Here is a 25,862-nt window from a genome sequence, read left to right as displayed (position 1 = left end):
GCATTTGGTATAAGAGTTTATTGAAGCATTGCTTATTGAAGCATTTTTGTGATGACTGTTTAAAAACGCTTGTCAATAAGTAAAAGAGTACAACTGGATGTTTCTAACACCAAAGATGCATGCTTGAGGGGATGGACACCCCATTCTCCACGATGTGATTATTACGCATTGCATGCCTGTATCAAATCATCTCATGCACCCCATAAATATATACATCTATGTACCCAGAAAAATAAAAAATAAAAAGTTAAAAACCCTTGTCCATTAATTCTAACATCTTTTACCTCTTGATGTTGGAATTTGTTGATCATCTTTTTTCATGTAAGTTGAGATTTTATGATCCTTGGTATGAAGAGTAATTGTTGATTGAAACCTGGACATTGGGGCATTATGTTATGAGATTCAGGATATTATTTAATCTTCTGTTCTGGCAGGTCTCCTCTGACACTGTTTTGGTAGGGGAAGGGGGACGCTGCTTCATTCCTACCAGGTGGGATTGGAAATAGAGGTTCTCTCCACTTTGCCCCTATTGACACCCAAGGGGAGAGCCCCCCTCATCACTGCTGGGAGGGAGGATTTTAGACTCCTTACCCGGCTTCTGCTGATACCATCCGGGCCAGGAGGGGCAAGAATATTTTGTTATTGCTCCCATGCAGCTGACACTGCATGGGGGGTGGCCTTGGTACTGCTGGAGGAGGGAGAGAGTCCTGACTGTCCAGTAGGCCTCCTGTGACATTAACCCCAGAGGAGAAAAGAAGAGCCTCACTGCAGCCTGTAGAGTTAAGTCCAGGCTTCCCGTGTGGGCTCCACTGACACCATGGTGGTGGGCCGGGGGGCTTCCATGTCTCATAGCAGGAATGACAGTCCTGGATCTCTCACTTACCCTTCCCTGACTCCACCCCAGTGGGGAAGTTTGAGTGCCTTGTTACAGCCTGCGAAGGATAGAAGACCGGACTCCCTCCCTGGCCTTTCCTGATGTGGATATGGGTGGGCAAAATGATGTTTTCGGTGGTGTTTGGCTGAGTTGAGTGGTTGTTGTCTAAAGGCTTTCTGCCTTTCTAGGCTGCCTCTTTTTTGGTTCTTTAAGCGGAGCAAGCTCTTCTGGTTTATTTGTTTGTTTTGTCTGCACCTGTTGGTGTTTCTGGTTGTTGGTTTCTCCAGCTCCCACTCTGGGATGTATGAGATAAAAAGCTAATCCAGGGAGCCCACCACAGTGTCACTCCTGGGGTCTCAACATCTTTAAGTGGTTTGGCTTCTTCTTCTATCTTTCAGAGTCTTCTTATGTTTATTCGATATGTAATTTCCAGGGTTTTTAGGAGGAGGAATATGGAAATATAATCATTCTGGAAGTTCTCTACCTTGTCTTTTAAATGTATGAGAATAATTATTCTTATAACCTAAATGTCCAATAACGGATCAATGCATCTTTTTTTTTTTTTTTTGAGACGGAGTCTCGCTCTGTCGCCCAGGCTGGAGTGCAGTGGCCGGATCTCAGCTCACTGCAAGCTCCGCCTCCCGGGTTTACGCCATTCTCCTGCCTCAGCCTCCCGAGTAGCTGGGACTACAGGCGCCGCCACCTCGCCCGGCTAGTTTTTGTATTTTTTAGTAGAGACGGGGTTTCACCGTGTTCACCAGGATGGTCTCGAACTCCTGACCTCGTGATCCGCCCGTCTCGGCCTCCCAAAGTGCTGGGATTACAGGCTTGAGCCACCGCGCCCGGCCGGATCAATGCATCTTATGGTACATTATGCAACCAGTAAAATGATGGCTACAGGCTGGGTGCAGTGGCTCATGCCTGTAATCCCAGCACTTTGGGAGGCTGAGGTGGGCAGATCACAAGGTCAGGAGATCGAGACCATCCTGGCTAACATGGTGAAACCCTGTCTCTACTAAAAAAAAAAAAAAAAAATACAAAAAATTAGCCTGGTGTGGTGGCATGCACCTGTAGTCCCAGCTACTCGGGAGGCTGAGGCAGTAGAATCGCTTGAACCCAGGAGGTGGAGGTTGCAGTGAGCTGAGACAGCGCGACTGCACTCCAGCCTGGGTGACACAGTGAGACTTTGTCTCAAAAGAAGTGACCTTTTCCCTTTTAATGAGCCAAATTACAAAAAAGAGAATCTAGTACTTTTATAATCAAAAAATACATGTTATCGTATTCTATTCCTAATTTTTTTTCTCAGAAAGATATGCACAACTGTTTTCTAAGATATATGCCATTTTGCATGGGTTCATTAATATATTTGTATTTGAGGAGTTAAAAAATATTTTCAGCCTAGGTTTATGTACATTGAAACTATGGTTATGGGTTTAGATGATTCCCTTGCCATAAAATGAATATTCTATCAACAGTAATTAGTCATAGAGCTATATTTACCATGCGAAAGGAGTAAAACATGTTTTATTTGGAGATGAGCAAGAACGCTTTATGGGCTCCCAGCATACCACAAATAAGCCGGAAGGAGAGGAAATAGTAAAGCAGAAAGACTGAGGATGCCTGGAGGGCAATTCCAGGATATGAGCGCCCCCTGGATTTGTGATTCCTGTTTGGACGCCCCTGGTTGAAGCCCCATCTCCTTTCTAGGATGCTGCTGGCTTTGATTCCTCTATCTGCTGTCCTTAACATTCACAAACAGCAGTTTTCAACCGTGCAGATGACATAGGCTGAGCATGGCTCACAAGTGTTACTCGAGGTGCATGTGGTCGAACATGGGTTACAGGAAAGCCTGGGGAAAAATCGATTTTAAAACAAGCTTAGCAAGGGAATCTTGATAAGATGGCAACTCAGAAAAATCATGTCAAAGTTTGCCCACAAATTATGTTCTGAAAAAAACTCTGCACAATAGCATTGACTGAAGCCTGTTTCTTCTCTGCACCCAGAATTGCCACTTCATGTTCACTGTAGCAGTGGCAGTTGAATAGTATTTTATGTTTTTTCTTGATTTTGCAAATGTTATCTCAGGCCTATTCCTGATTTTCCTTTAGTGGAAAACAGGAACAAAGGGAGATGTCAGCATGAAATGTTACACTAATAATTAATCTGCCTTTAGAATATTTTAAAAATATCTCTAGTGTCATGTGCTTAACCTCAGCCACTTTTCAGCCCTCTTTTAAAAAGATTCCTTAACACATTGGGGAGGTTTGAACTTGTCCAGGCCTTGGGAAAACAGGATTCTTTTACATCAGCCTCTTTGTGACTCTGGGGGATTTCATGAGTAACTGTGGAACTTGCCTGCTGTCCTCACTGTCCAGCAGGCCCCGGTACGTGTTGATCTCGCCCTCCAGCCGGGCCTTCACGTCCAGGAGCACCTGGTACTCCTGGTTCTGTCGCTCCAGGTCGCAGCGGATCTCGGCCAGCTGGTTCTCCACGTTATCGATCAGGCACTGAATCTGGGCCAGCTGGGAGCTGTACTGGGCCTCAGTTTCTGCCACGGTGCATTCCAGAGATTCTGTCTGCAGGAGGAAACATTGTCCAAAGGACCATGAAGTGCAGTCTCTCGGGCCAGAGTGCCTACGTTCAAATCCTTGCTTACCCTTTTCTAGCTATGTGACCACTGGCAGATTATTTAGCTTCTGTGAGTCTCAGTTTTATTCTCTATATAGTGGGAAATGCAAAGTATTTGTCTCATTAGAGGGCTGTGAAGATTAAGAGTTAATATGTGTAAAGCATTTAGAACAGTGCCAGCCATACTGCCACTGTTCTACATGTCAGCTATCACTACCACCACTATGACTACAGCAATACATGACTTATTTGTGAAGCTTAAGGACTATCAACACCATATGAGAGGAAAGATTGAGTTTGGACTCTTGGCAGGGAGGGGTAGTATGGTGCTGTTAGGAGAAGAGGCTCTGGATACCAGAGGCTGGGAAGGGCATATGTGTGGTAAGGGGATGAAGAGAGGTTGGTTAATGGGTGCAAACATACAGCTAGACAGAAGGAATACGTTTTCATGTTGGACAGCAGAGAAGGGTGACTACAGTTAACAACAATACACTGTGCATTTCAAAATAGCTAGAAGAGAGGGCTTGAAATGCTCCCAACACATAGAAATGATAAATACTTGAGGTGATGGATGCTGTAAATATCCTGACTTGATCGTTACACATTCTATGCATGTTACAAAATATCACATCTACTCCATAAATATTTACAAATATTGTATGTCAATAAAAATACATTTAAAAGGAGAGAGGGAGAAGAGGCTCTGGGATTCAACTGACTGAACTCAGCTTCCAAGTTTGCCTCTTAGAATTGCATCCTTTGCAGGTTACTTAATCTGAGTCTCAGTTTTCCTTATCTGTGTCATGGGATAAAGATATCTATCCCGTGAAGTTACTGTGAGGCTTAAATGAGCATAGTGCCTCTCACAGGATGAATGCTCAGCTATTGTTCTCCTAGGTATTCTCCTCAGGACCTAACGACATGCACACAGTGGTGCTTGACCAGAACTGGTTCATGTCATCTTGGACGCATGGTGTTCTTGTTGCTTGAGTGGGGTGGGGTGCAGTGAAGGATCAGGTTGAAGTGTAGATCCTGTAGGGAAACTGTAGGATGAAATGTTTGAAAATGATTCTTTGTTTTAGATATAACAGTGAGCCTGGAAAACTGGCCTGAATCAAATGAGAATTAAAACCTGCTGGAATGCTTAAGTGACCATGGCCTGGAGGTTTCTCTCTCGCTCTGCTTCTCCCTCCCCATCTCTGGAGGCTGCTGCAGCATCAGACTCAAGTCCAGGAGTGAAGGTAAGGCATCTTAGAGGGACAACACAAGCTGTGGACATGTCACTTCTGCTTCTATTAATAGCTGGGTAAATGGCAGTACTTGGGAAAGACAAGGAAATGTGACCCCTGGATATGGAAGAAGGCTTAACATCTCAGAGCCTGACTTATCAGTGACATAACGGACACTGCCTTTGCCTCACGCACCAGGCTTTGCTGTGCTTGGAGCTCAATTTCCAGAGCATTGGCTGTGCGTTTCAGTTCCAAGATCTCCGTCTGGCAGCCCTGCAGCTGCTCCGCACTGGACAGTTGCTGCTGATTCAGCTCTTCTGTCTGAAACACAGGCACCATTAGAGAATTCCCAAAAGGCAGAAGTCTGTAACCCTGCCATTTTTTCAATCTGGGTGCTGACCTGAACAGCGAACCATTCTTCGGCTTCTCTGCGATTGTTGGCAAGCACCGTTTCATACTGACAGCGCATCTCATCCAGGACCCTGTTGAGGTCAAGGGTGGGGGCAGTGTCCAGCTCCACACTGAGGTGGTCGCCAAGCTGTCCACGAAGCAAGTTGACTTCCTGAAAGTGGGATGGCATAAAGAATGTCACAGAATGATGGGGAAAAATCCATTTGACATCCAATGGCATTCTACTTCTGTTTTGTGGAGTAGTAGGTAAAAGTGTGAGTTTTTGATTCCGATTGTCTGGGCTGAATCTCTTTTCACCACTTAGAAGGGCCTCAATTTCTTCGTCTGTCAAATGGACATAATAATCGGACATTTTTCCAGAAGGTTATTGTGAGATCTAGAAGAGTTAATCTACACATAATTAACTTATAAAAGTTAATTATGACACATAGTAAGGTGTCAATAAATGTTAGCTATGATTGTCATCAACAAATATTCAAAGAGCAAATGTACTTTGTTACATTATTCAGCTTTTCATTTTCTAGCTTTATCAATGTATCAATCACTTTATATTTTATGACTTTTAAAAGTTTATAAATGCGGAATATTTAAAAACACTGGTCCAGATAGTGCGTGAGTCCTTATCCCTTTTTTGAAATGGACTTCACAGTCTGTTTCTCAGACTGATTTTCATACCCTGTGGATTGGAGCTAGGGGTGGCATAAAGCCTCCAAAGGAAGCCATTTGTGAAGTTACTCACCTCCTCCACAAAGGCAAGGCAGGAGAAGAGTTTGGTTCCTTTGTCTGGCACTGTCTAGGGGCTATTTCACATCTTAATTCAGGGACATGCTGGAATGATCAGGTTGAATAGTAATAATGCCTTGAGTAGTTTTTCACTTTTTTGTTTGTTTGTTTGTTTTTTGAGATGGAGTCTTGCTCTGTTGCCCAGGTTGGAGTGCAGTGGTGAGATCTCGGCTCACTGCAACCTCTGCCTCCTGGGTTCAAGCGATTCTCCTGCCTCAGCCTCCCAAGTAGCTAGGACTACAGGCACCCACCACCATGCCCAGCTAATTTTTGTATTTTTAGTAGAGATGGGGTTTCATCATATTGGCCAGGCTGGTCTCGAACCCCTGACCTTGTGATCCACCTGCCTCGGCCTCCCAAAGTGCTTGGATTACAGGCCCAAGCCACCGCACTTGGCCCTGCCTGGAGTAGTTTTATTCCAGCTTAAGCAACATCTGCCCAAATTTGATTTACAAACATCAACAGATCATCTCTCAGTGTTAAGTATGTTACTCTCGGAGTCCTTCAGTGACGTTGCCGCTTTCCTTACCTCTTCATGGTTTTTCTTAAGGCAAAGGAGATCTTCCTTCAGAGACTCCACATGGGCCTCCAGATCAGATTTGCACAGGGTCAGCTCTTCCAGGATCCCATGCAGGCCACTGATGTCTGCCTCTAACAGCTGGCGAAAGGACAGTTCACTCTCGTACCTTTCACAGCAAAAGAGAAATCCAACGCTTACTTTGCTGAACTCTGTGCAAAGTGTGGGGATACGTGGAGGATCGACACATGGACTTCAGGAAGCCATGTGCATCATTTCTCTTAATTCCTAAGTAATGATAAATTCAAGCTTTTAAAACATTCTTGACTTTAAAATATTATATAGAGAATATTTGTGTGTATGTGTGTGTGTGTGTGTGTGTGAGAGAGAGAGAGAGAGAGAGAGAGAACCATAAATTATTTTCAAATTAAAATTAAGGCCGGGCGTGGTGGCTCATGCCTGTAATCCTAGCACTCTGGGAGGCCGAGGCGGGCGGATCACCTGAGGTCAGGAGTTCAAGACCAGCCTGGTTCACATGGTGAAACCCCATCTCTACTGAAAATACAAAAATTAGCTGGGTGTGGGTGGCGGCGCACGCCTGCCTGTAATCCTGGCTACGCAGGAGGCTGAGGCAGGAGAATCGCTTGAACCCAGGAGGCAGAGGTTGCAGTGAGCTGAGATAGCGTCATTGCCCTCCAGCCTGGGAGACAAGAGTGAAACTCCTCAAAATAAGTAAATTAAATTAAATTAAATTAAACTTACTTTGACTTAAAGTCATCAGTGGCCAGTTTGCAGTTGTCAAGCTGTACAGCAAGTCTAGAATTCTCTGCTTTCGTGCATAAGATCTGGGAAGCAAGCCATTATGTGATAAATGATTCTTTGAGAGAAACCTAAATAAACTTCTATTCAACAGCTATGCCATTAGTTATCTTTTGAAAGTCTTTATAAGAAAGTATAAAATCACCCTCCGCCTGCTTTTCTTATTAACCTTGTCGCTTCATGAAGAAAAAAGCAGTGCCAATTTAGAAGCAAAACAGAGAAATTAAAAGGTTTAGTTTTTAATAACATAAGACACTTTGCAACATCCCTAGGCAGTTGAACACCATTAACGTTTTCTCCATCAGTAGTTTGTATTATGACTATATCCTCTCCCATAATAATAGAAATTCATCAAGGAGACAAGAAAATGATTACTAGGTGGTTAAAAAGATGGCATTTGACGATCTGTGTTCAGATAATGTAAATGTTCAGTGTCAAACACAAAAGCGATTTTGGACGTAATACAGTTTTTCTGCATTCTATAGATGATGAAGGAAAAGCCTAAGGGCGAGTTACTTTGTTATAGTCACTCAGTTATCAGGGGTAGCTCTGGGGCTGGTGCTGAGGTTTTCTGACTTTCAGTCCAGTGGTCTCCCCTGTGTACCATTAACTCCTGGAATTCCCCTTTCCCTTGGTTGCCTTCTGTAAAACAGCCTCTTCTGGTAGAAAGATAAAGCAAGCCATAGATCTGGGAGGTGGAGCACTAGGGCAGCAGGACACAGACCTTTTGTTGGAGATCTTCAATGGTGTTGAAGTAACACTGATAATCCGGGCACACCGTTGGGATATCCTGTTCACATTGTTCTTGGATCCTGGATTCTAGCTCTGCGTTGGTCTCCTCCAGGCTGCGCACCTTCTCCAGATAGTTGGCAAGTCTGTCATTCAGGAACTGCATCGTCTCCTTCTCATTGCTAGTGAACACCCCATCCTCACACCAGGCACAGTCCCCCACCAAGCAGGGACTGTTACAACTTCCAGTAAAGTAGCATGGCAAGAGGCAACCGGTCAGCCCGCGAGACCTGGGTAGGAAGCTTGGAGTATGACATCGGGATGTAGCACAGGCACTGGGGAGACAAGCTGTTTCTATGGAACAGCTTGAGGCAGGTGCACAACCGGAGGCCGTGGTACAGGATTCAGGAGAGCAGTGCGTAGAGGAGCAGTCAGAAGTCATCCTTCCAGAAGCAAAGACAGAGGCTGGCTGCAAAACTTCACTTGCCTTGACTCCAAAACTCTCCTTCCCTCCTGAGAGTTTTATAACGCCCCAAAATGGGTGTTTACATACTGCACCGGATGTTTTCTTTATCACTGATGGTGCCAGTTTTCATACAAACATCTCATTAAAGCTGTTTATTTACTGAGGAAGAGTTTTATGCCTCATAAAAGAGGGATAACTTTAGGTTACCGAAGCAGGACCCACACCGTTTCCATGTGCCAGACAAAACACTTATTTCAGAAAATTGTCATAGGAAACATTGTCCTTTTGACAGAATAAGAAAAGAAAGAGAAAATTTGGCCAATCAATAATTGTAGATACAACTCATTACAAATCAGGAAAATAATATGTCCGCAGATTTTGATTCTGTGCATTGATTGCTTGTGTCCCCTTTTAAAATTAGTGTTACAGCTCATAAAATGACAGTTATTTGTTTGTGCCACCACCACAAAAACAGTCAGTGTGATTAGCAATCTTTCAATGCTTTTTGTGTTCTCAGAGTAGGTGTTGACAAGACTGAAGGAGTGAGCTATATATTGGGCTTAATGTGTGTGTGTGTTTGTATGTGTGTGTACAAACCGTGTCCACCTGCGTACAAATGGAAAAGTCACTTCACATAACTGATAGGAATAACTCGTTTTTCTGCAGGCTAAAATCTAAATTGGTTAGAGCTGGAATTATGATCTTTGATTTCCTGAAACTTGCCTTCTCCACATTTCTCATTTCTTGTTGTTAGGTAAGTTATACTATTTTACCTGTATTTCTAATAAGAGTGAAATAGAAATTGTAAGTTATAACCTTTTAGTCCCTTGGGAATTCCTCAATGATTATACTTCAGAGTAGGGACAAGGAACCCACAGGAGTCTTTTCTTCTGAGATGTAGAGCCTGTTTTCTCCTATTTAGTTATTTATGAAGGCCTGAATTTCATGAAAATTAAAAATACTGGAACTTGGGAAATAAAATTTTATTTAGATTCCAAATCAGTAATTCCACTGGATGAAATCTCTGGTACCAAATCTGTCAGATAGGAACTTGAGATGTGTAACTTTTTTGGATTCTCTCTTGGATTTCACCTCCATTATGAAGCATAATCTGTTTCACTTTGCTTGGTTTTAGTCGTTATGTTTATTTCAAAGGTGCATAGAGAAAATTGCCTCTAGAATTTTTAAGAACATTACAGGAAAAGAAAATACAGTCATCTGAAAAAGTTGAAAATTTTTTGATCCAGAATAAACTTATTTTTCCCCCTAATCCTGAGTGCTACTTCCTAGGTAGCTGATAGTAGAAACCAAACCAGAAGAACATATGTGAGTGAGTTAAAATAGTCTCTGAGGATTGATTACTCCCTGGGTAGAGTTGGGTTTGAATTTAGTGATTCTCTTTACACATCAACACTTATGCAAAAAGTTCTTAGAGTGTCTCATGGTATATTGACGCTGCTCTGCAACGAATATGAGTTCAAGGATTCAAAAACACTTCTGAAAAATTACAAATCTCTGAAAGAAAATTATCTTTTCACAGGAACCTAATGAGTCAAAAGAAAAATATCTTTGAAGAAAACCCACATTTTGGTTGTCCATCACAGGTTCTAGTTAGCTAAAGTACAGTCATGTAACTGCAGATAAAATAAGAAATATTTCCTTTTGTCTGAAACTAATTTATAATTGTAAAGTATTGGTTACTAGTTAGTGTCCTGCAGGAGAGGACTATTTATTTTGTTCTGGGTTAATTAGGTAGTGTTGTATAATAATGATCTATAGCTATAGTCTCCATCGTAGAATATGGAAATCACCCAGAATTCATTTCTGTGGAGTCCTCCTTAGGGAAGAGAAGTCAGGCTGGCAGGACCAGAGGAAAGCAAAAAAAAAAAAAAAAAGAAAGAAAGAAGATAAGCTATGACTCACCTTCTTCATGGTCCAGGACACATAGCCCTCCTGCACAATATTTCTGCACTCAGCTATCACCAGACTTTCAGCTGATAGAAAAATGCAACTTAGCTCACTGCAACCTTAGTGTTATCAGTACTGCCCAAACCCTCTTCAGCACACAGCACAAGCACCATCCTGTAAAATCTCCAGCACACCTTTTTCTCATTGCATACAGCCTCTTCTCTGCTGTGCTGCCCATTGCTTCCTTGCAATGTATTTTCATACTTTCTCTAATAAATCTGCCTTTCTTTACCTACAACTATGTTGATAAATTCTTCTTACCCCCATGCCACCAGCCCTAGATTGTTAGTCGCTAATCACCCGTGACAATTTCTGTAGTACATCATCAGAAGAAAGGAACATTGAGAATACAGGAAAAGAAATAGATGTCATGAAAGGCCATGATAAAAAAAAAAAAAAAAAAAAACAGAAAACAACAAAAACAAAAACATTGTAGTTTATTTTGTATAATACTCTGCTCTTATTTTACAACATCCACCTAGGCTGCCAGAATCATTTTCCTAAAATATACACCTGCTTTTCATCGCCCTCCACTTACAGAGTGCAAGCTTTCTACCTTGGCAAATATGACCTTCTCTAACCTAGTGCCCATTTACCTTTCTGGGCTCACTTTGTGATGTTCTCTTTCACAAACCCTAAGCTCCAGCCATCCTTCAAGCTTTGTAGGTACTGTTTTCTTGGTCAAATGCTCTTCTGCCATTCCTTTCCTGGATGAACTCACATGTCAAGACTTAGCTGAAACGTCGTTCAGCTGCCTTATGTGGAGATGGGGCTCCTCCCAGAGCACTTCGCATGCATTTCTGCTATAGTAGTTGTCTTGTGGCTTTTCACATTTGTGCATAAGGTTATAAGAGTTTACATGAGGCTTTAAGAAAGTTGGCTCAGGGCCAGGGCTAGTATATACGTGCAGTAACAAGGTTGATTTTCACTGTTTTGGGCAACAACCTAAGTAACTTTAACAGTGCCTGGGAATGTTCAAGGCCCGGCTCGGGTTCAAGCTGCAAGGGGAACACACAACTGGCCGGGCCACCGGATAATCAAGGCACTCTGTTTCCCAAGGCAAAGAAGGAAGTGGGGGCTGATCTGGGGGACCCTAGAGTACGATCAGTCATCTTGCATGACTTGGTCACTCTACATTATTCTTTACATAAATTGCTTTATTCAATTAGTTGATAGGATTAGCAAATGGATTTTTTTCCCCCATCTATGTTGATGAGAAATATTGCCTGTAATTTTCTTTTCTTCTAATGACCTAGCTAGGTTTTGGTATCAAGTTGTATACTGGGTTCATGATATGGCTTGGCTTTGTGTCCCACCCAAACTTCATCTCGAATTGTAATCCCCAAATCCCCACGTGTTAGGGGAGGTACCTGGTGGGAGGTGATTGGATCATGGGGGCAGTTTCCCCTATGCTGTTCTTGTGATAGTGAGTGAGTTCTCAGGAAATCTAAGGGTTTTGTAAGTGTGTGACAGTTCCTCCTTCACACGCTGTCTCTCACTGGCCCCCATGTAAGAAGTGCCTGCTTCCTCTTCCACCATTATTGTAAGTTTCCTGAGGCCTCCCTAGCCATGTGGAACTGAGACTCAATCACACCTCCTTCCTTTATAAATTATCCAGTCTCAGATATTTCTTTATAACAGTGTGAGAATGGAGTAATACTGTTCATAAATTAAATGAGAAACGTTTCCTCTTTATTTCATGAGATTTTATAAGATTAGTGTTATTTCTTCCTTAAATGTTTGATGGAGTCCAGTGAGGCCATCTCTTCCAGGAGTCTCCCATGTGAAAAAGTTGTGTTTTGTTTTTAACTAGGAAAAAAAAATCTGGGCATGGTGGCTCAAGCCTGTGATCCCAGTGTTTTGGGAGGCCAGGCAGGCAGATCACTTAAGGGCAGAGTTTGAGACCAGCCTGGCTAATATGCTGAAGCCTTGTCTCTACTAAAAATACAAAAAATAGCTGGGCATAGTGGCAAACACCTGTAGTCCTAGCTTTTCGGGAGGCTGAGGCGTGAAAATTGGTGAAACCTGGAAGGTGGAGGTTGCAGTGAGTTGAGATCACACCATTGCACTCTAGCTTGAATGAGAGTGAGACTCCGTTTCAAACACACGCACACACACATGTGCACACACACAAATATATATATATTTGCTTACCTCTACATCAAATATTAAAAAATATCAAATTGCTTACCTCTACATATAGAAACCCCACAAAGCTGTTCAGTTGTTCTATTTCATTTTGTGTGAAAGTTGCATTTTTCAAGGAGTTTGTTCACTTCACTAAGTTGCAAAAATACTGAAATAAAGTGGTTCATAATAATCTTTATCATGAATTTTAGTAGCTGTAGTGTCTATATATTCTCACTATTTAATTCCAGATGTTGGTAATTTGTGTTTTATCTCATGCTTCCCCCATCAATCTGGCTTGATGTTCATCAGATTAATACTAATGCATTGTGTATTTCAAAGTTACTGAAAGAATAGATTTTTTATGTTCTCACCATGAAACAATGATAAGGTGTTAGGTGATGGATATGTTAATTAGCTTGATTTACTGTTTCCACAATGCATAAATCAAAACACCACGTTGTACCCCACAAATGTACATATACACAATTATCATTTGCCAACTAAAAAATAACTAAATAGAAGTACTTCATGAATCCTTTCAAAGAATCACATTTTAGCTTCATTAATTTCCTCATTGCTTTCTATTTCATTGACTTCTGATATTATGTTTATTATTTCTTTCTTTCTACTTACTTTGAATTTTAATTGTTCTTTTTCTATTTAGTTGAAATGAAAACTTAAGTGATTGAAGAAGATATAAATGAAGGTGATAAAGATGTAAATCTTATTTTCTAATATAATCATTTGCTGTATATTTTCTACTAATCCAATGCTGCATGTATCCCATTAATTTTTAAAATCTTGTGTTTTCATTATCATTCAGCTCATAATATTTCTTAAGCTGTATTGGTATTTATTATTTGATCCATAGGGTATTAGAACTGTGTTGTTTGATTTTCAAGTATTTGGTGATTTTTCTAAATATCTTATTGATTTCTCATTTAATTCCATTGTGGTCAGATAACATATTTTGTTAAATTTTGGAATTTATGAAGACAAATTTAATGGCCCAGAATGTAGTCTATTTTGGTGAGAGTTCCTTGTGCATTTGAAAAGAATGTATATTCTGTAATTGCAAGGGGTAACATTCTGTGAATGTAACTGGGCAAAATTGCTTGATACTATTATTCAAATCTTCTTTATCCTTGATAATTTTCTTGTCTGTTTGTTCTCTCAGATACTGACGGGATATTAAAATCATGAAATGTGATTTTGGATTTATCTGTTTCTCTCTTGACTTCTGGGATTTTTTTGCCTTATTTATTTTGAAGCTCTGTTATTGGGTCATATTTTTATGGATTATGGGACCACCTGATGAATTTTCCCTTTTTCATTATGAAATATCACCTTAAAAATTATCTAATATTTAAATGCCAAACTTCTTTCTTATCATTACTATTTGCATGGTATGTCTGTTTTTCAGACTATAGCATTCAATTTTCTTGTGCTTTTATATTTAAAGCAAATCTCTTTTAAACAGCATAGTGTTGGGTTTTCTTTTTAAATCCAGTCTGACATCCTCTGACTTTTTATTGGAGTGGTTACTTTATAATTAATGTAATTATTGATATGGTTGGTTTAAAATCTACCATCTTGCTATTTATTTTTTATTTCCATGTGTTTTTGCTTCCTTTCCCTTTTGTTTCTCATCTTATTTTGGGCCAATCAAACATTCTACTTTATTTTCTATGCTAGTTTTATAAGTATATATCTTTTAATGGCTTTTCTAAAGGGTGGGATAGTTCTCCCAGGATTATGATATGCATCTTTACATTATTACAGTCCACTTGGAATTAATAATGTAGCACTTTATGTAAAATATGAGAACCTTACCAGAGTAGAGTTCTTTTTGCTCCTTTCTGTTCTTTGTGCTTTTATTGTCAAATTGCTTACTTCTGCATATAGAAACCCCACAATGCCATTGTTTTTGCTTTAAATAATTGTCTTTTAGAATATTGAGAAAACGAAAAAGAGAAAGTCTCATATTTTATCCATGTATTTACCATTTTCAGTGATTTTTTTTCCTTCCTGAAGGTCTGAGACTTCATTTTGTATCATTACTCTTAAAATTTTTTTTATTGTGGCAAAATACAAGTAACATAAAATTTACTATCTTAACTGTTTTAAAGTGTACAATCCAGTAGTATTAAGTACATTCAAATGTTGTGTGGGCATCACCACCACCCTTCTCCATGACGCTTTTCACCTTTTAAAACTGAAACTCTGTTCCCTTTAAACAACTGCCCATTAACCCCACCCTTGTGTCCTGGCAACCACTGTTCTACTTTTCATCTCTGTGATTTTTTTTACTACATTTAACTACCTCATATAAGTGAAAGCATATAAGTGAATAGTATCTTTTTGTGACTGGCTTACTTCACTTAGCACAATGTCTTCAAGGTTAATTCATGTTGTGGCATGTGTCAGAAAGTCCTTCCCTTTTAGGGCTGAATAATATTCCATTGTATGGATGTACCACATTTTGATTATCCATCCATCTATCAATGAATGCTTGTTTGTTTTCATATTTTAGCTATTGCGATTATTGCTGCTATGAACACAAGTATACAAATGTCTTTTAGAGACTCTGCTTTCCGTTCTTTTGGGCATATACCCAGAAGTGGAAGTGCAGGATCATAAGGCAATTCTACATTTAATTTTTTGAGGAACTGCTATATTGTTTTTCATAGTCACTGTACAATTTTACCTTCCTACCAGCAATGCTTCAGGGTTCCAGTTTCTCTCTCTCTCTCTCTCTATATATATATATAATATATATACCTATATATAAAATATATATTTTTTTTATATATATATGTTGTTGTTTTTTTTGACCGAGTCTTGCTCTGTCACCCAGGCTGGAGTGCAGTGGCGCCATCTTGGCTCAGTGCAACCTCTGCCTCCTAGGTTCAAGTGATTCTCTTGCTTCAGCCTCCCAAGTAGCTGGGATTACAGGAGCACACCACCACGCCTGGCTAATTTTTGTATTTTTAGCAGAGACGGGATTTCCCCATGTTGGCCGGGCTGATCTCAAACTCCTGACCTCAAGTGATCTGCCTGCCTTGGCCTCCCAAAGTGCTGGGATTATAGGCATGAGCCACCACACCTGGCCGTTTTGTTTTTTGTGTTTTATTTATTTTATGGTAGCCATCCTAATGGGTGGGAGGTGATGTCTCATTGTAGTTTTGATTTGCACTTTGCTAATGATTAGTGATGTGATGCTGAGTAGCTTTGCCTGTGCTTATTGGCTATTTGTATATCTTTTTTGAAGAAATGTCTATTCAAGTTCTCTGTCCTTTTCTGAACTGGTTTGTTTGTTTTTTGTTGTTGAGGTAAAATAACTCTTAAACCACAAGGACTTGCTTAGTGTTTCTTATAGTATAGATCTTCAGGCACTTAAAAAAGAAGTCAGCTTTATTCATCTAAAAGTGTTTTTATTTTTTCTTTAATATTGAAGGTTGTTTTTGCAGACTGTAGTGTTCACAATTTTTTTCCTTTAGGACCTTATAAATGAGGTTTGATTTTCCTCTGACACCCATTTTATCTAAAGAGAAGTCAGACGTTCATTTTTTCTTTGCTGACTTCTATTTGATTTGTTTTTTTTTCTTAATTGTTATTCAGCAGTTTGACTATGATATGTGTAGGTGATGTGTGTGTGTGTATGTGTGTGTGTGTGTGTGTGTGTGTGTGTATTGCAATTATCCTGCTAAGAGTTTGTTGAGATTCTTGAATATGTAGGTTAATAAAATATGTCATCAAATTTCGAAAATTTTGGCTTTCATTCCCTCTCAAATTTTTATTTCCTATTCTTTAACTCCTGTTAATTCTGAGACTCCAGTTTCATCCTTGTTTCACCACTTGATACTTTCCCACAGGCTTCTTAGTTTCTTCAATTTTCTTTGAATCCTGTTTTCTACCCTGGTAGGCTGGAACCTCAAAGTCTGTTAATAGTGAATGACCTCTGGTATCTCCATTCAGCTTCTAACCACCCAGCAGCCATTCTTTGCTGTGCCTGATGGAATTTCAGCCAGTATATATGCAACTGCGCCTTCTGTAAGTACTTGAGAACTTTTACACAGTCTTCTTCACTTACCTACATATATCTTCTTCCTCTCCAGAATAGCTTTCCAGACTCCGTTTAGATACAGCTACTCGTGTTGCAAACGTGACATGTCTAGAGCAAGAAGAACAGAGTATTTCCATCTTGAATTCTCTCCTCCTTCTCTGCTCCTAGGTTGCAGTCAATTCCTCTTTGACCATGTCTTTCCCACTTTACCCCCATGACAACAGTCTTCATTGTTCTCAATTTTATGATCCCACAGCACTTTACTAATACTCCTGGTAGAATACATCATTTTTTAAATTATAACACAGCAATTGACATTTGATAAATAATTATTAACTGTAGGAAGAAACAAATGGATGTTGTGTTTGTATTTGTTTCACCTGCCAGATGGTTAGCTTATTTTCAGCAAGGATAATGAAACACAGGACACAGCATGGACATTTAATAAATCTTAGTTGAATAAATAATGACATTATTATAATTTTTTCATAAATAGCTCATGTCATGTGGATTAGTTTATGTATTTTGTCATATTTGGTGTTTCGGTAATGTTCAATATTTCTCAACCTGTCTGAAACCATTTTTTTTGGGAGGACAAGTCAGGAAAAGTCTACTTTCGAATATGCCAATGTATTAGACCATCTTATATGCAAGGACGTTTAATTTTCTTAAAACAGCAAGAACAGCAAAATTAAATTTTTGTCCATACTACCATCATTTTCAGTTTCACTAAGGTTCCCAGTTTTTCTTAAAATGTCAATGTTCAGAGTTAAGAAACACATTTAATGAATGAACAGAAATAAACAGAAGTAATTGTAGACATTTGTGCTATGTCAGAGATGTAAAATTTATTAGGATAATCATGAAGAACTTCCTTAATTTCCAGAAAGATAGCACCCAAGACTGGAAACAGAATTCCCAAAGCACCCACAGAAAGAGACACTTTAATATGAAGGAATCGAACAGCTTCAGGAAGCTGTAGGCATCCACCAATTCAGACTGCAGTTGGTTATAGCTGAATGGTCATTGAAAGTTTCTTGGTCTCTTTTTATTTGCAAGGGGTGATTGTGATAGCAACATCCTTGTTCTAATTTCTAAAGCAGAGTACATTAGTTGTAGGCACTGAGATACGTGAACGCTAAAGCTTCTATGCTGACTCTTTCAGTCTCAGGAACTGAGCAAAGTAGCCATCCATCAGCAGCTTCTTGGGAGGCAGGGCTCACAGCACGGCTGAGTGAAGGTGGTGAGGTTGAGAGTCTCCAGGCCTGGAGTTGGCTGGCAAGAGTTGAGCAGGAAGCAGGTGGGCACGCAGGGCTGAGGAATGTAGCAGGGTGGGGGACAGTTGTCACAGCAGGTGGGCTCCAGTAACCAAACCGTGTGTGGACAGGTGCTGGGTAGGCAGACTCCGCAGCGGCAGGATTTGTCGAAGGTGCAGATGGTGGTGGCGGGCCCAGTGGGGACACTGCAGCTGCGAGAGGCACAGCAATCCATGGCAATCAGCGTCTGTGGTATTTATGGGTTTGATTGAAAAGAAGGACAAGTCTTCTGAGGTGTGAATATCTCTCCTTTCTGTGGGGCTCTTATATATCCTCTCCACTGGGAGTTGGTCCAGCCAAGAGGCTTCTTTCCTGGTTCTTGTTTATGTTAGTGTACCCATTATTCTTTAATTTGTTTGACATTTAGACACTGTAAAGAGTCCCCATTTTCCTAATTAACTTTTATTTGAGTTCATTGCTAAATCTGAACTGATTACCCTTGCTATTTGTCACTGGAACACAAGCTTTATGAGGTATCACCAAAGCCTTCTGTTATTATATTTTCAACACCAGCCCTGCTGGGGAATACTGCATGACAGTGAGTCTGTACAATATGTGGGCCTGCTCTCCAGTGCTGCTTTATTTTTAATCTGTCATTTTATCTATACCAATTTGTCTGATAAAGTATTCTTGTTTTAAAGAGTTGAACTTAATTTTACTTTCTTTTAGCTTTGAGGCTTTTGAAGATCAAAATTACATTAACGTGGAGAAATATGCTATTGAGAAATATGGAAAAACTTTATAAACACTTATTATTGTAGTTTTTTACTACAAATATTTTGTATACGTTTGTTTAGCATTACATTACATTACTGGAATCATATTGTGCATAGGTTCTGAAACTTGCCTTTGTGTATATCTATATATCTGTATATAATTATCTTATATTTTAAAAGATATTTGATAGTGTTACTTTTAATATTTCTTAGTATTTATTATATAATTGCACTTCTATGTTACTTTAAAAATTTATATTACTGTGCATTGAGGTTATTTTCAACTTTACAATAATTGTGGCAATAGAAAACCTCTGTATATAAATCTTTGTGCATATTTTTGATTCTTTCAGAAACAATTATTTGGTAGAATTATAGGGGCAAATGTTAATTTCTAGTAGTTTTAAGGCCTTTCATATCATTGCCATACTGCTCTTCAGAATGGTTCTATTTACCTATTTTTTTTTCAAATTATCTATTTTTACCAGGTGTGTTTGATTAAGAATTCCCATTTCCTATACTATTGACAGACACTTTATTTTAAAGGTGTTTTCCAGTTTCTTGGGTGAAAAACACAATTTTATGATTGTCGTGTTTGTATTTCTTTTATAACCAGCTAGGTTGAAATATTCTTTCATATGCATATTGGCCATCTGTCTTCTATTGAGAGCTGGCTTGCTTTCTTTCCTTCACTGCTAATTGTAGGCAAATTGAATTTTTAGCTTCTGTCTATATAGACTAAATAAAGTAATAAGAATACAAAACTAAAATTCAAGTAAAATTATTACCAAAGGAAACTTATGAGCCTGAGCTAAATTAATCTGTTGACACTTCATTTCATTCTCTCTTTTTTCTTTTTTTTTTACAAGGTATTGCATTTTTTCCTGAAATCAAATGTAGCTGTGGTCGGAAAGACCTGGATTCTAGTATCAGTACACTATTTAGACTGCAGGCATAGTTCAGTGTTTAAGAGGGAGCACAAGGTGGTGGGCTTGTGGCCAATATCATTTATACACCTCAAACCATTTCCGCTCAGCTTGGTCTCATGTATCCTGCAAGCCATGGTTTTTCTCACATTCCTCCCACCTCCTCCTTTAGGCACCCCTGTAGAGTGGTACATGGTGGTGTGCATGTTTGTATGTTTTGGGAATGGGGATATATATTTAAGAGGACCACAGAAGAGCTCTTGACTGTTCCCGGTGCTGCTGGTTACCTTCCTTGTTATGGTAAGTAATTCCCTTTTAGGAGCTTCATCTTTTTTCTCTGCAAAATTAGGGTAATAACATACATATTCCTCCACTCAGGAGATTACTGTGAGGTTCACATGTGATAAAAAGGGTGAAAGCTCATGGACAACCATATAGTGCTATGCAAAAATAAATTATTATCATGATTAAAGCAAATTACAGATCAAATTCAAGACAAGGTAAAGATAAAAAAAACACTCAAAAGAAGAAAAGAAAAAGAGATGAAGGTAAGCAAGAGAGCAACCTTATAGGAAACAGCAAACATTTATATTAGAAGTTTATGGCCGGGCGCGGTGGCTCAAGCCTGTAATCCCAGCACTTTGGGAGGCCGAGACGGGCGGATCACGAGGTCAGGAGATCGAGATCATCCTGGCTAACACGGTGAAACCCTGTCTCTACTAAAAATACAAAAAACTAGCCGGGCGAGGTGGCGGGCGCCTGTAGTCCCAGCTACTCGGGAGGCTGAGGCAGGAGAATGGCGTAAACCGGGAGGCGGAGCTTGCAGTGAGCTGAGATCCGGCCACTGCACTCCAGCCCGGGCGAAAGAGCAAGACTCCGTCTCAAAAAAAAAAAAAAAAAAAAAAGAAGTTTATACAAATAAATAAATAAATAAATAATCACATCTACTATTAGAGAAAGTGCTTGGCATATAAATTAACAAACTTAAAAACTGGAAAAGCTCTCTATGGCTCTGCTTGAAAGACAGAATTCATGATATCTGCTGGTTCCTGGACTTTGACCAGATTTATTTTTGTATGAATACCTGCCAAAGTGTGCACACTTTTACTTAGGACTGATTATTATTTCACTTATTATTTAAAAAATAATTCAACAGACATTTACTGAGCAGTTACTATGTGCCAGTCACTGTAATCAATGTTGGATATATAGCAATAAACAAAATAGGCACCATCCTTGCCCTCATGAAGTTTATAGTTTGGGGGAAGAATTTTTCATACATGTAACATATTATTATAAGTTGCTGCTATTATACATTGTAATAGGAAGGAAAAAGATTGGATTCTAAGGGAAAAAGACAAAAAATAAAAGAAAAAATTATTCTGAGGGAAACATTACAAAGGAAACATGGTTTGCAGACCCTCAGGCTTAGAATTTCATGGCAGAAAGCTATCAGCTTCTTACCTAGGATACAATATTACTTTAAGTTCACCATAAAAGCTTAGAGAAACTGTTACTGTTTATACAGAACATTGTGTTTCTCTAATCAAGACAAGGTTACAGATTACAAACAGTTTTAATGCAACAAGTTTATTATAATAAGCTCTTCTCTTTTATTAACAAGACGTGCAGCACTTTATTAAAATGTATTTTCTCTGCAGTGGTCTAAGAGACCTGGAAATTACTCTCCTTTGTTTATAAATGATAGTGATTCATAGTGAGGTGAGATGATTTAGATGGTTTGGGAGCTGGTGTGTTAAAAACTAAATATAGGACCTATTGGGATTGAGCTACCTTTTATGTGGTTAGAAATGGAAGTTTAAACTATGTGTCAGAGATACTAAGCATTTTATTTTTAAAAACAAAGGGTATCTTTTTTTTTTGGTAACATTATAATATTTAATTCTCAAAACAACCATATGAAGTAGCTATAATTATTGTCACCTCCATTTTATAGACGAGGAATCTTAGCCACAATAAAGTAACTTTCCCAAGGTCACCCACAATACCAGAAGTGAGAGCCAATCCAGGTAGTCTTCTCTAGGGCTCACACTTTTTTTTTTTTGCAATAGGATTTTTATTTTTTTTATTTTTTTATTTTTATTATACTTTAAGTTCTAGGGTACATGTGCATAACGTGCAGGTTTGTTACATATGTATACTTGTGCCATGTTGGTATGCTGCACCCATCAACTCATCAGCACCCATCAATTCGTCATTTATATCAGGTATAACTCCCAATGCAATCCCTCCCCCCTCCTCCCTCCCCATGATAGGCCCCGATGTGTGATGTTGCCCTTCCCGAGTCCAAGTGATGTCATTGTTCAGTTCCCACCTATGAGTGAGAACATGCGGTGTTTGGTTTTCTGTTCTTGTGATAGTTTGCTAAGAATGATGGTTTCCAGCTGCATCCATGTCCCTACAAAGGACGCAAACTCATCCTTTTTTATGGCTGCATAGTATTCCATGGTGTATATGTGCCACATTTTCTTAATCCAGTCTGTCACAGATGGACATTTGGGTTGATTCCAAGTCTTTGCTATTGTGAATAGTGCCACAATAAACATACGTGTGCATGTGTCTTTATAGCAGCATGATTTATAATCCTTGGGTATATACCCAGTAGTGGGATGGCTGGGTCATATGGTACATCTAGATCTAGATCCTTGAGGAATCGCCATACTGTTTTCCATAATGGTTGAACTAGTTTACAATCCCACCAACAGTGTAAAAGTGTTCCTATTTCTCCACATCCTCTCCAGCACCTGTTGTTTCCTGACTTTTTAATGATTGCCATTCTAACTGGTGTGAGATGGTATCTCATTGTGGTTTTGATTTGCATTTCTCTGATGGCCAGTGATGATGAGCATTTTTTCATGTGTCTGTTGGCTGTATGAATGTCTTCTTTTGAGAAATGTCTGTTCAGATCCTTTGCCCACTTTTTGATGGGGTTATTTTTTTTTTTTGTTCTTGTAAATTTGTTTGAGTTCTTTGTAGGTTCTGGATATTAGCCCTTTGTCAGATGAGTAGATTGCAAAAATTTTCTCCCATTCTGTAGGTTGCCTGTTCACTCTGATGGTAGTTTCTTATGCTGTGCAGAAGCTCTTTAGTTTATTTAGATCCCATTTGTCAATTTTTGCTTTTGCTGCCGTTGCTTTTGGTGTTTTAGACGTGAAGTCCTTGCCCATGCCTATGTCCTGAATGGTACTACCTAGGTTTTCTTCTAGGGTTTTTATGGTATTAGGTCTAACATTTAAGTCTCTAATCCATCTTGAATTAATCTTCGTATAAGGAGTAAGGAAAGGATCCAGTTTCAGCTTTCTACTTATGGCTAGCCAATTTTCCCAGCACCATTTATTACATAGGGAATCCTTTCCCCATTTCTTGTTTCTCTCAGGTTTGTCAAAGATCAGATGGCTGTAGATGTGTGGTATTATTTCTGAGGACTCTGTTCTGTTCCATTGGTCTATATCTCTGTTTTGGTACCAGTACCATGCTGTTTTGGTTACTGTAGCCTTGTAGTATAGTTTGAAGTCAGGTAGCGTGATGCCTCCAGCTTTGTTCTTTTGACTTAGGATTGTTTTGGCAATGCGGGGTCTTTTTTGGTTCCATATGAACTTTAAAGCAGTTTTTTCCAATTCTGTGAAGAAAGTCATTGGTAGCTTGATGGGGATGGCATTGAATCTATAAATAACCTTGGGCAGCATGGCCATTTTCATGATATTGATTCTTCCTATCCATGAGCATGGTATGTTCTTCCATTTGTTTGTGTCTCTTTTATTTCACTGAGCAGTGGTTTGTAGTTCTCCTTGAAGAGGTCCTTGACATCCCTTGTAAGTTGGATTCCTAGGTATTTTATTCTCTTTGAAGCAATTGTGAATGGAAGTTCATTCCTGATTTGGCTCTCTGTTTGTCTGTTACTGGTGTATAAGAATGCTTGTGATTTTTGCACATTAATTTTGTATCCTGAGACTTTGCTGAAGTTGCTTATCAGCTTAAGGAGATTTTGGCTGAGACAATGGGGTTTTCTAAATATACAATCATGTCATCTGCAAACAGGGACAATTTGACTTCTTCTTTTCCTAACTGAATCCCCTTGATTTCTTTCTCTTGCCTGATTGCCCTAGCCAGAACTTCCAACACTATGTTGAATAGGAGTGGTGAGAGAGGGCATCCCTGTCTTGTGCCAGTTTTCAAAGGGAATTTTTCCAGTTTTTGCCCATTCAGTATGATATTGGCTGTGGGTTTGTCATAAATAGCTCTTATTATTTTGAGGTACGTTCCATCAATACCGAATTTATTGAGCGGGTATCTTTTTTCTTTAAGCAATTGTAGGAAAAGCATGGTGATTCTTGATGAGATGGTAGATTTTCGGAGTGCTAAAAATCTAGACACACACACACACGCACATGCACAAGCACACATCCAAGAAGTCCAGTTTTAATTATATCTTTCTATAGTCAATGGAGGGATCCGGGACAGTGAAGATGTAAATCCAAGATTAATAATGAAAAGAGACAGAAGCAAAACATGATTATATTGGTCTCTTGCTTGAAATCTTTCATTGCTTCAAAGTTTCAGTCCAAATCCCTTTGCTTTGGGGAGCCCCTTGTGTCTGGGTCTTCGTATTTCTGTCTTCTCTGCTTCACCCTCTTCAATGCATTGTTCATCTGGTCATTCCCAACTACCTCCTGTGGCTTAGAAACACCAACCTCTTTGCTGCCTCCATGATTTATTAAGCTGTTGTTCTGTCTGGAACAGCTGTTCCCTACCTCTCCTGCTGCCTATTCATCTTTTAAAGCTTAGGCTGGATAACTCAGAGGCTTTCCATAACTATTTCTCACCTCTGACACTGAATCACCAAATCTGGGTTTTAGTTATTCTTTCTGTATGCTTGCATGCCATGCTGTTCACCTCCCAGTCACAGCGGAATCCCTCAGCATTACAATTATTGTGATTATAACTTGTCTTTCTCCTTCACCAGATTTGGGAGAGACTTGAGGGCACTAGAGACTTGAGGTAATAGCATTTCTTTTATCTTTCTACTCCTGGCATTAATGTGATTCCTGACACAGGATAAGCACTCAGGAAATATGGACAAATGAATGAGTGAATGGACTGAATCTCTTATTGACAGTATCCTCTGTTGTGTCCCATAGACTCCATGGCTGCTAAGTTCTGTTCATTTAAGGTTGAGCTGTAAAAAGCCTACGGAATCCCCTGAGAAATTTTTTTTCTGAAGGGACTAACAGGTACACTGAGGACATTTTAAAACAAGCGTGCTTAAAACCATTTGCTTCTCCCCTTCCTTGTCCTACTCTTTTCCTTGCATGTATTCTTGTGGTTTTATTTCAATGCATTTTCAGATTTTGACTTGTGTCTTTATATATGTATTGTGTATAGATATACACGCACACATATATTTATATGTGTTACATAAATGTATTGGATGTATTATATATATAGTATATATACGTATATGTACTTGTTCTCTCTAGGCTTGGAAAAGAAAAATCTTTGTGAGATAAAATTAAGTAGGCTGAGAAAATTAAGTAATGAATTAAAGCATATTTAATCAGAGTTTTAGCTCTTAACCTGAGATACCTGAAAAGTATTGACATTCTATTGATTACTGTGGTAGAACATCTGTGCAGAGTACGGTGGCAAATAGAGGTATGTTCCTGGTGCCTTGTGACTAGAGTTGACCACTTTGAGTTCTCTCTAAGAGAAGATGAAGTTGAAATAGGTACACCTCCAAAATACCCAGATTTTAGAATTGAATACTTGCCAATTTTAATCTACGAACCAATGCACTCTTTTTCTATTATAACCCCATGTGGATTTTGTTACAGAATCTTACATGTTTTATTTCTCTTGCATATTTTGGGTTTATTTCATAACTGTGCTCATTAAGCTTCTGATTTCATTAGTATTGAAGTTAGTATTGCAGTGGGAAAAATTGGGCTTTAGAGTCAGACATACAAGAGGCTGAATTCTGATTGTCTAAGTAAGTAACTTTATGACTTTGAGAATGTTGAATAACTCTTAAAACTTCATTTATTCTTATCCATTAGTGCTGTTTTAAGGACTAAATGAATGATTTACTAGTGAAGAGTAGATAAATAAGTGTTGGTTCACACCAAAATTACATTTGTCTGAGGAGGAAGAGAGAAGAGAAGGCAAATATAAAAGAGAACCTGTTAAAAGTTAGCAAGCCATGTTAGTAGTATCCAGAATGTTAGTCATTCTGCCAATAGATTCTTTTTTAAAAAATTAAAATAATC

The 25,862-nt window shown here is 39.2% G+C and overlaps 2 protein-coding genes and 1 long non-coding RNA gene across 3 annotated transcripts in view; 1 reads left to right on the top strand and 2 right to left on the bottom strand.

The window, feature by feature from the left end:
- LOC117067040 overlaps positions 1-25,862 on the top strand; it is a 185,729-nt gene that overhangs the window by 71,515 nt on the left and 88,352 nt on the right. Inside the window, exon 4 of the long non-coding RNA XR_004430576.1 lies at positions 4,585-4,743. This is a non-coding gene — a long non-coding RNA (uncharacterized LOC117067040). The remainder of the gene's footprint in view (positions 1-4,584; positions 4,744-25,862) is intronic.
- On the bottom strand, positions 2,377-8,502 carry KRT40 (keratin 40). Its single transcript, XM_033183057.1, has 7 exons — positions 7,986-8,502; positions 7,205-7,287; positions 6,455-6,611; positions 5,132-5,293; positions 4,927-5,052; positions 3,230-3,450; positions 2,377-2,723 (listed from the first exon to the last, which is right to left on the bottom strand). The coding sequence occupies exons 1-7, from the start codon at positions 8,430-8,432 to the stop codon at positions 2,624-2,626; spliced, it is 1,296 nt and encodes a 431-aa protein (XP_033038948.1). The 5' UTR covers positions 8,433-8,502; the 3' UTR covers positions 2,377-2,623.
- Positions 17,434-18,210, bottom strand: LOC117067038 (keratin-associated protein 3-3). Its single transcript, XM_033183094.1, has one exon. It carries the CDS (start codon positions 18,109-18,111, stop codon positions 17,815-17,817), a length of 297 nt encoding a protein of 98 aa, XP_033038985.1. The 5' UTR covers positions 18,112-18,210; the 3' UTR covers positions 17,434-17,814.

Source organism: Trachypithecus francoisi, unplaced genomic scaffold (genome assembly GCF_009764315.1).
Source record: "Trachypithecus francoisi isolate TF-2019V2 unplaced genomic scaffold, Tfra_2.0 Lachesis_group20, whole genome shotgun sequence".
Classification (NCBI taxonomy): domain Eukaryota; kingdom Metazoa; phylum Chordata; class Mammalia; order Primates; family Cercopithecidae; genus Trachypithecus; species Trachypithecus francoisi.
The sequence above is the reverse complement of the archived record's forward strand: the minus strand, read 5'-3'. Positions and strand labels throughout refer to the sequence as shown.

Excerpts from the sequence above, each read along its gene's own strand:
- KRT40 (XM_033183057.1), bottom strand. The coding sequence starts at position 8,432 with ATGACTTCTGACTGCTCCTCTACGCACTGCTCTCCTGAATCCTGTACC. Across the intron at positions 5,294-6,454 it reads TTAAGAAAAACCATGAAGAG|GAAGTCAACTTGCTTCGTGG; the intron begins GTAAGGAAAGCG and ends TCCCACTTTCAG. Across the intron at positions 3,451-4,926 it reads TCCAAGCACAGCAAAGCCTG|ACAGAATCTCTGGAATGCAC; the intron begins GTGCGTGAGGCA and ends TTCCTCCTGCAG.
- LOC117067038 (XM_033183094.1), bottom strand. The coding sequence starts at position 18,111 with ATGGATTGCTGTGCCTCTCGCAGCTGCAGTGTCCCCACTGGGCCCGCC.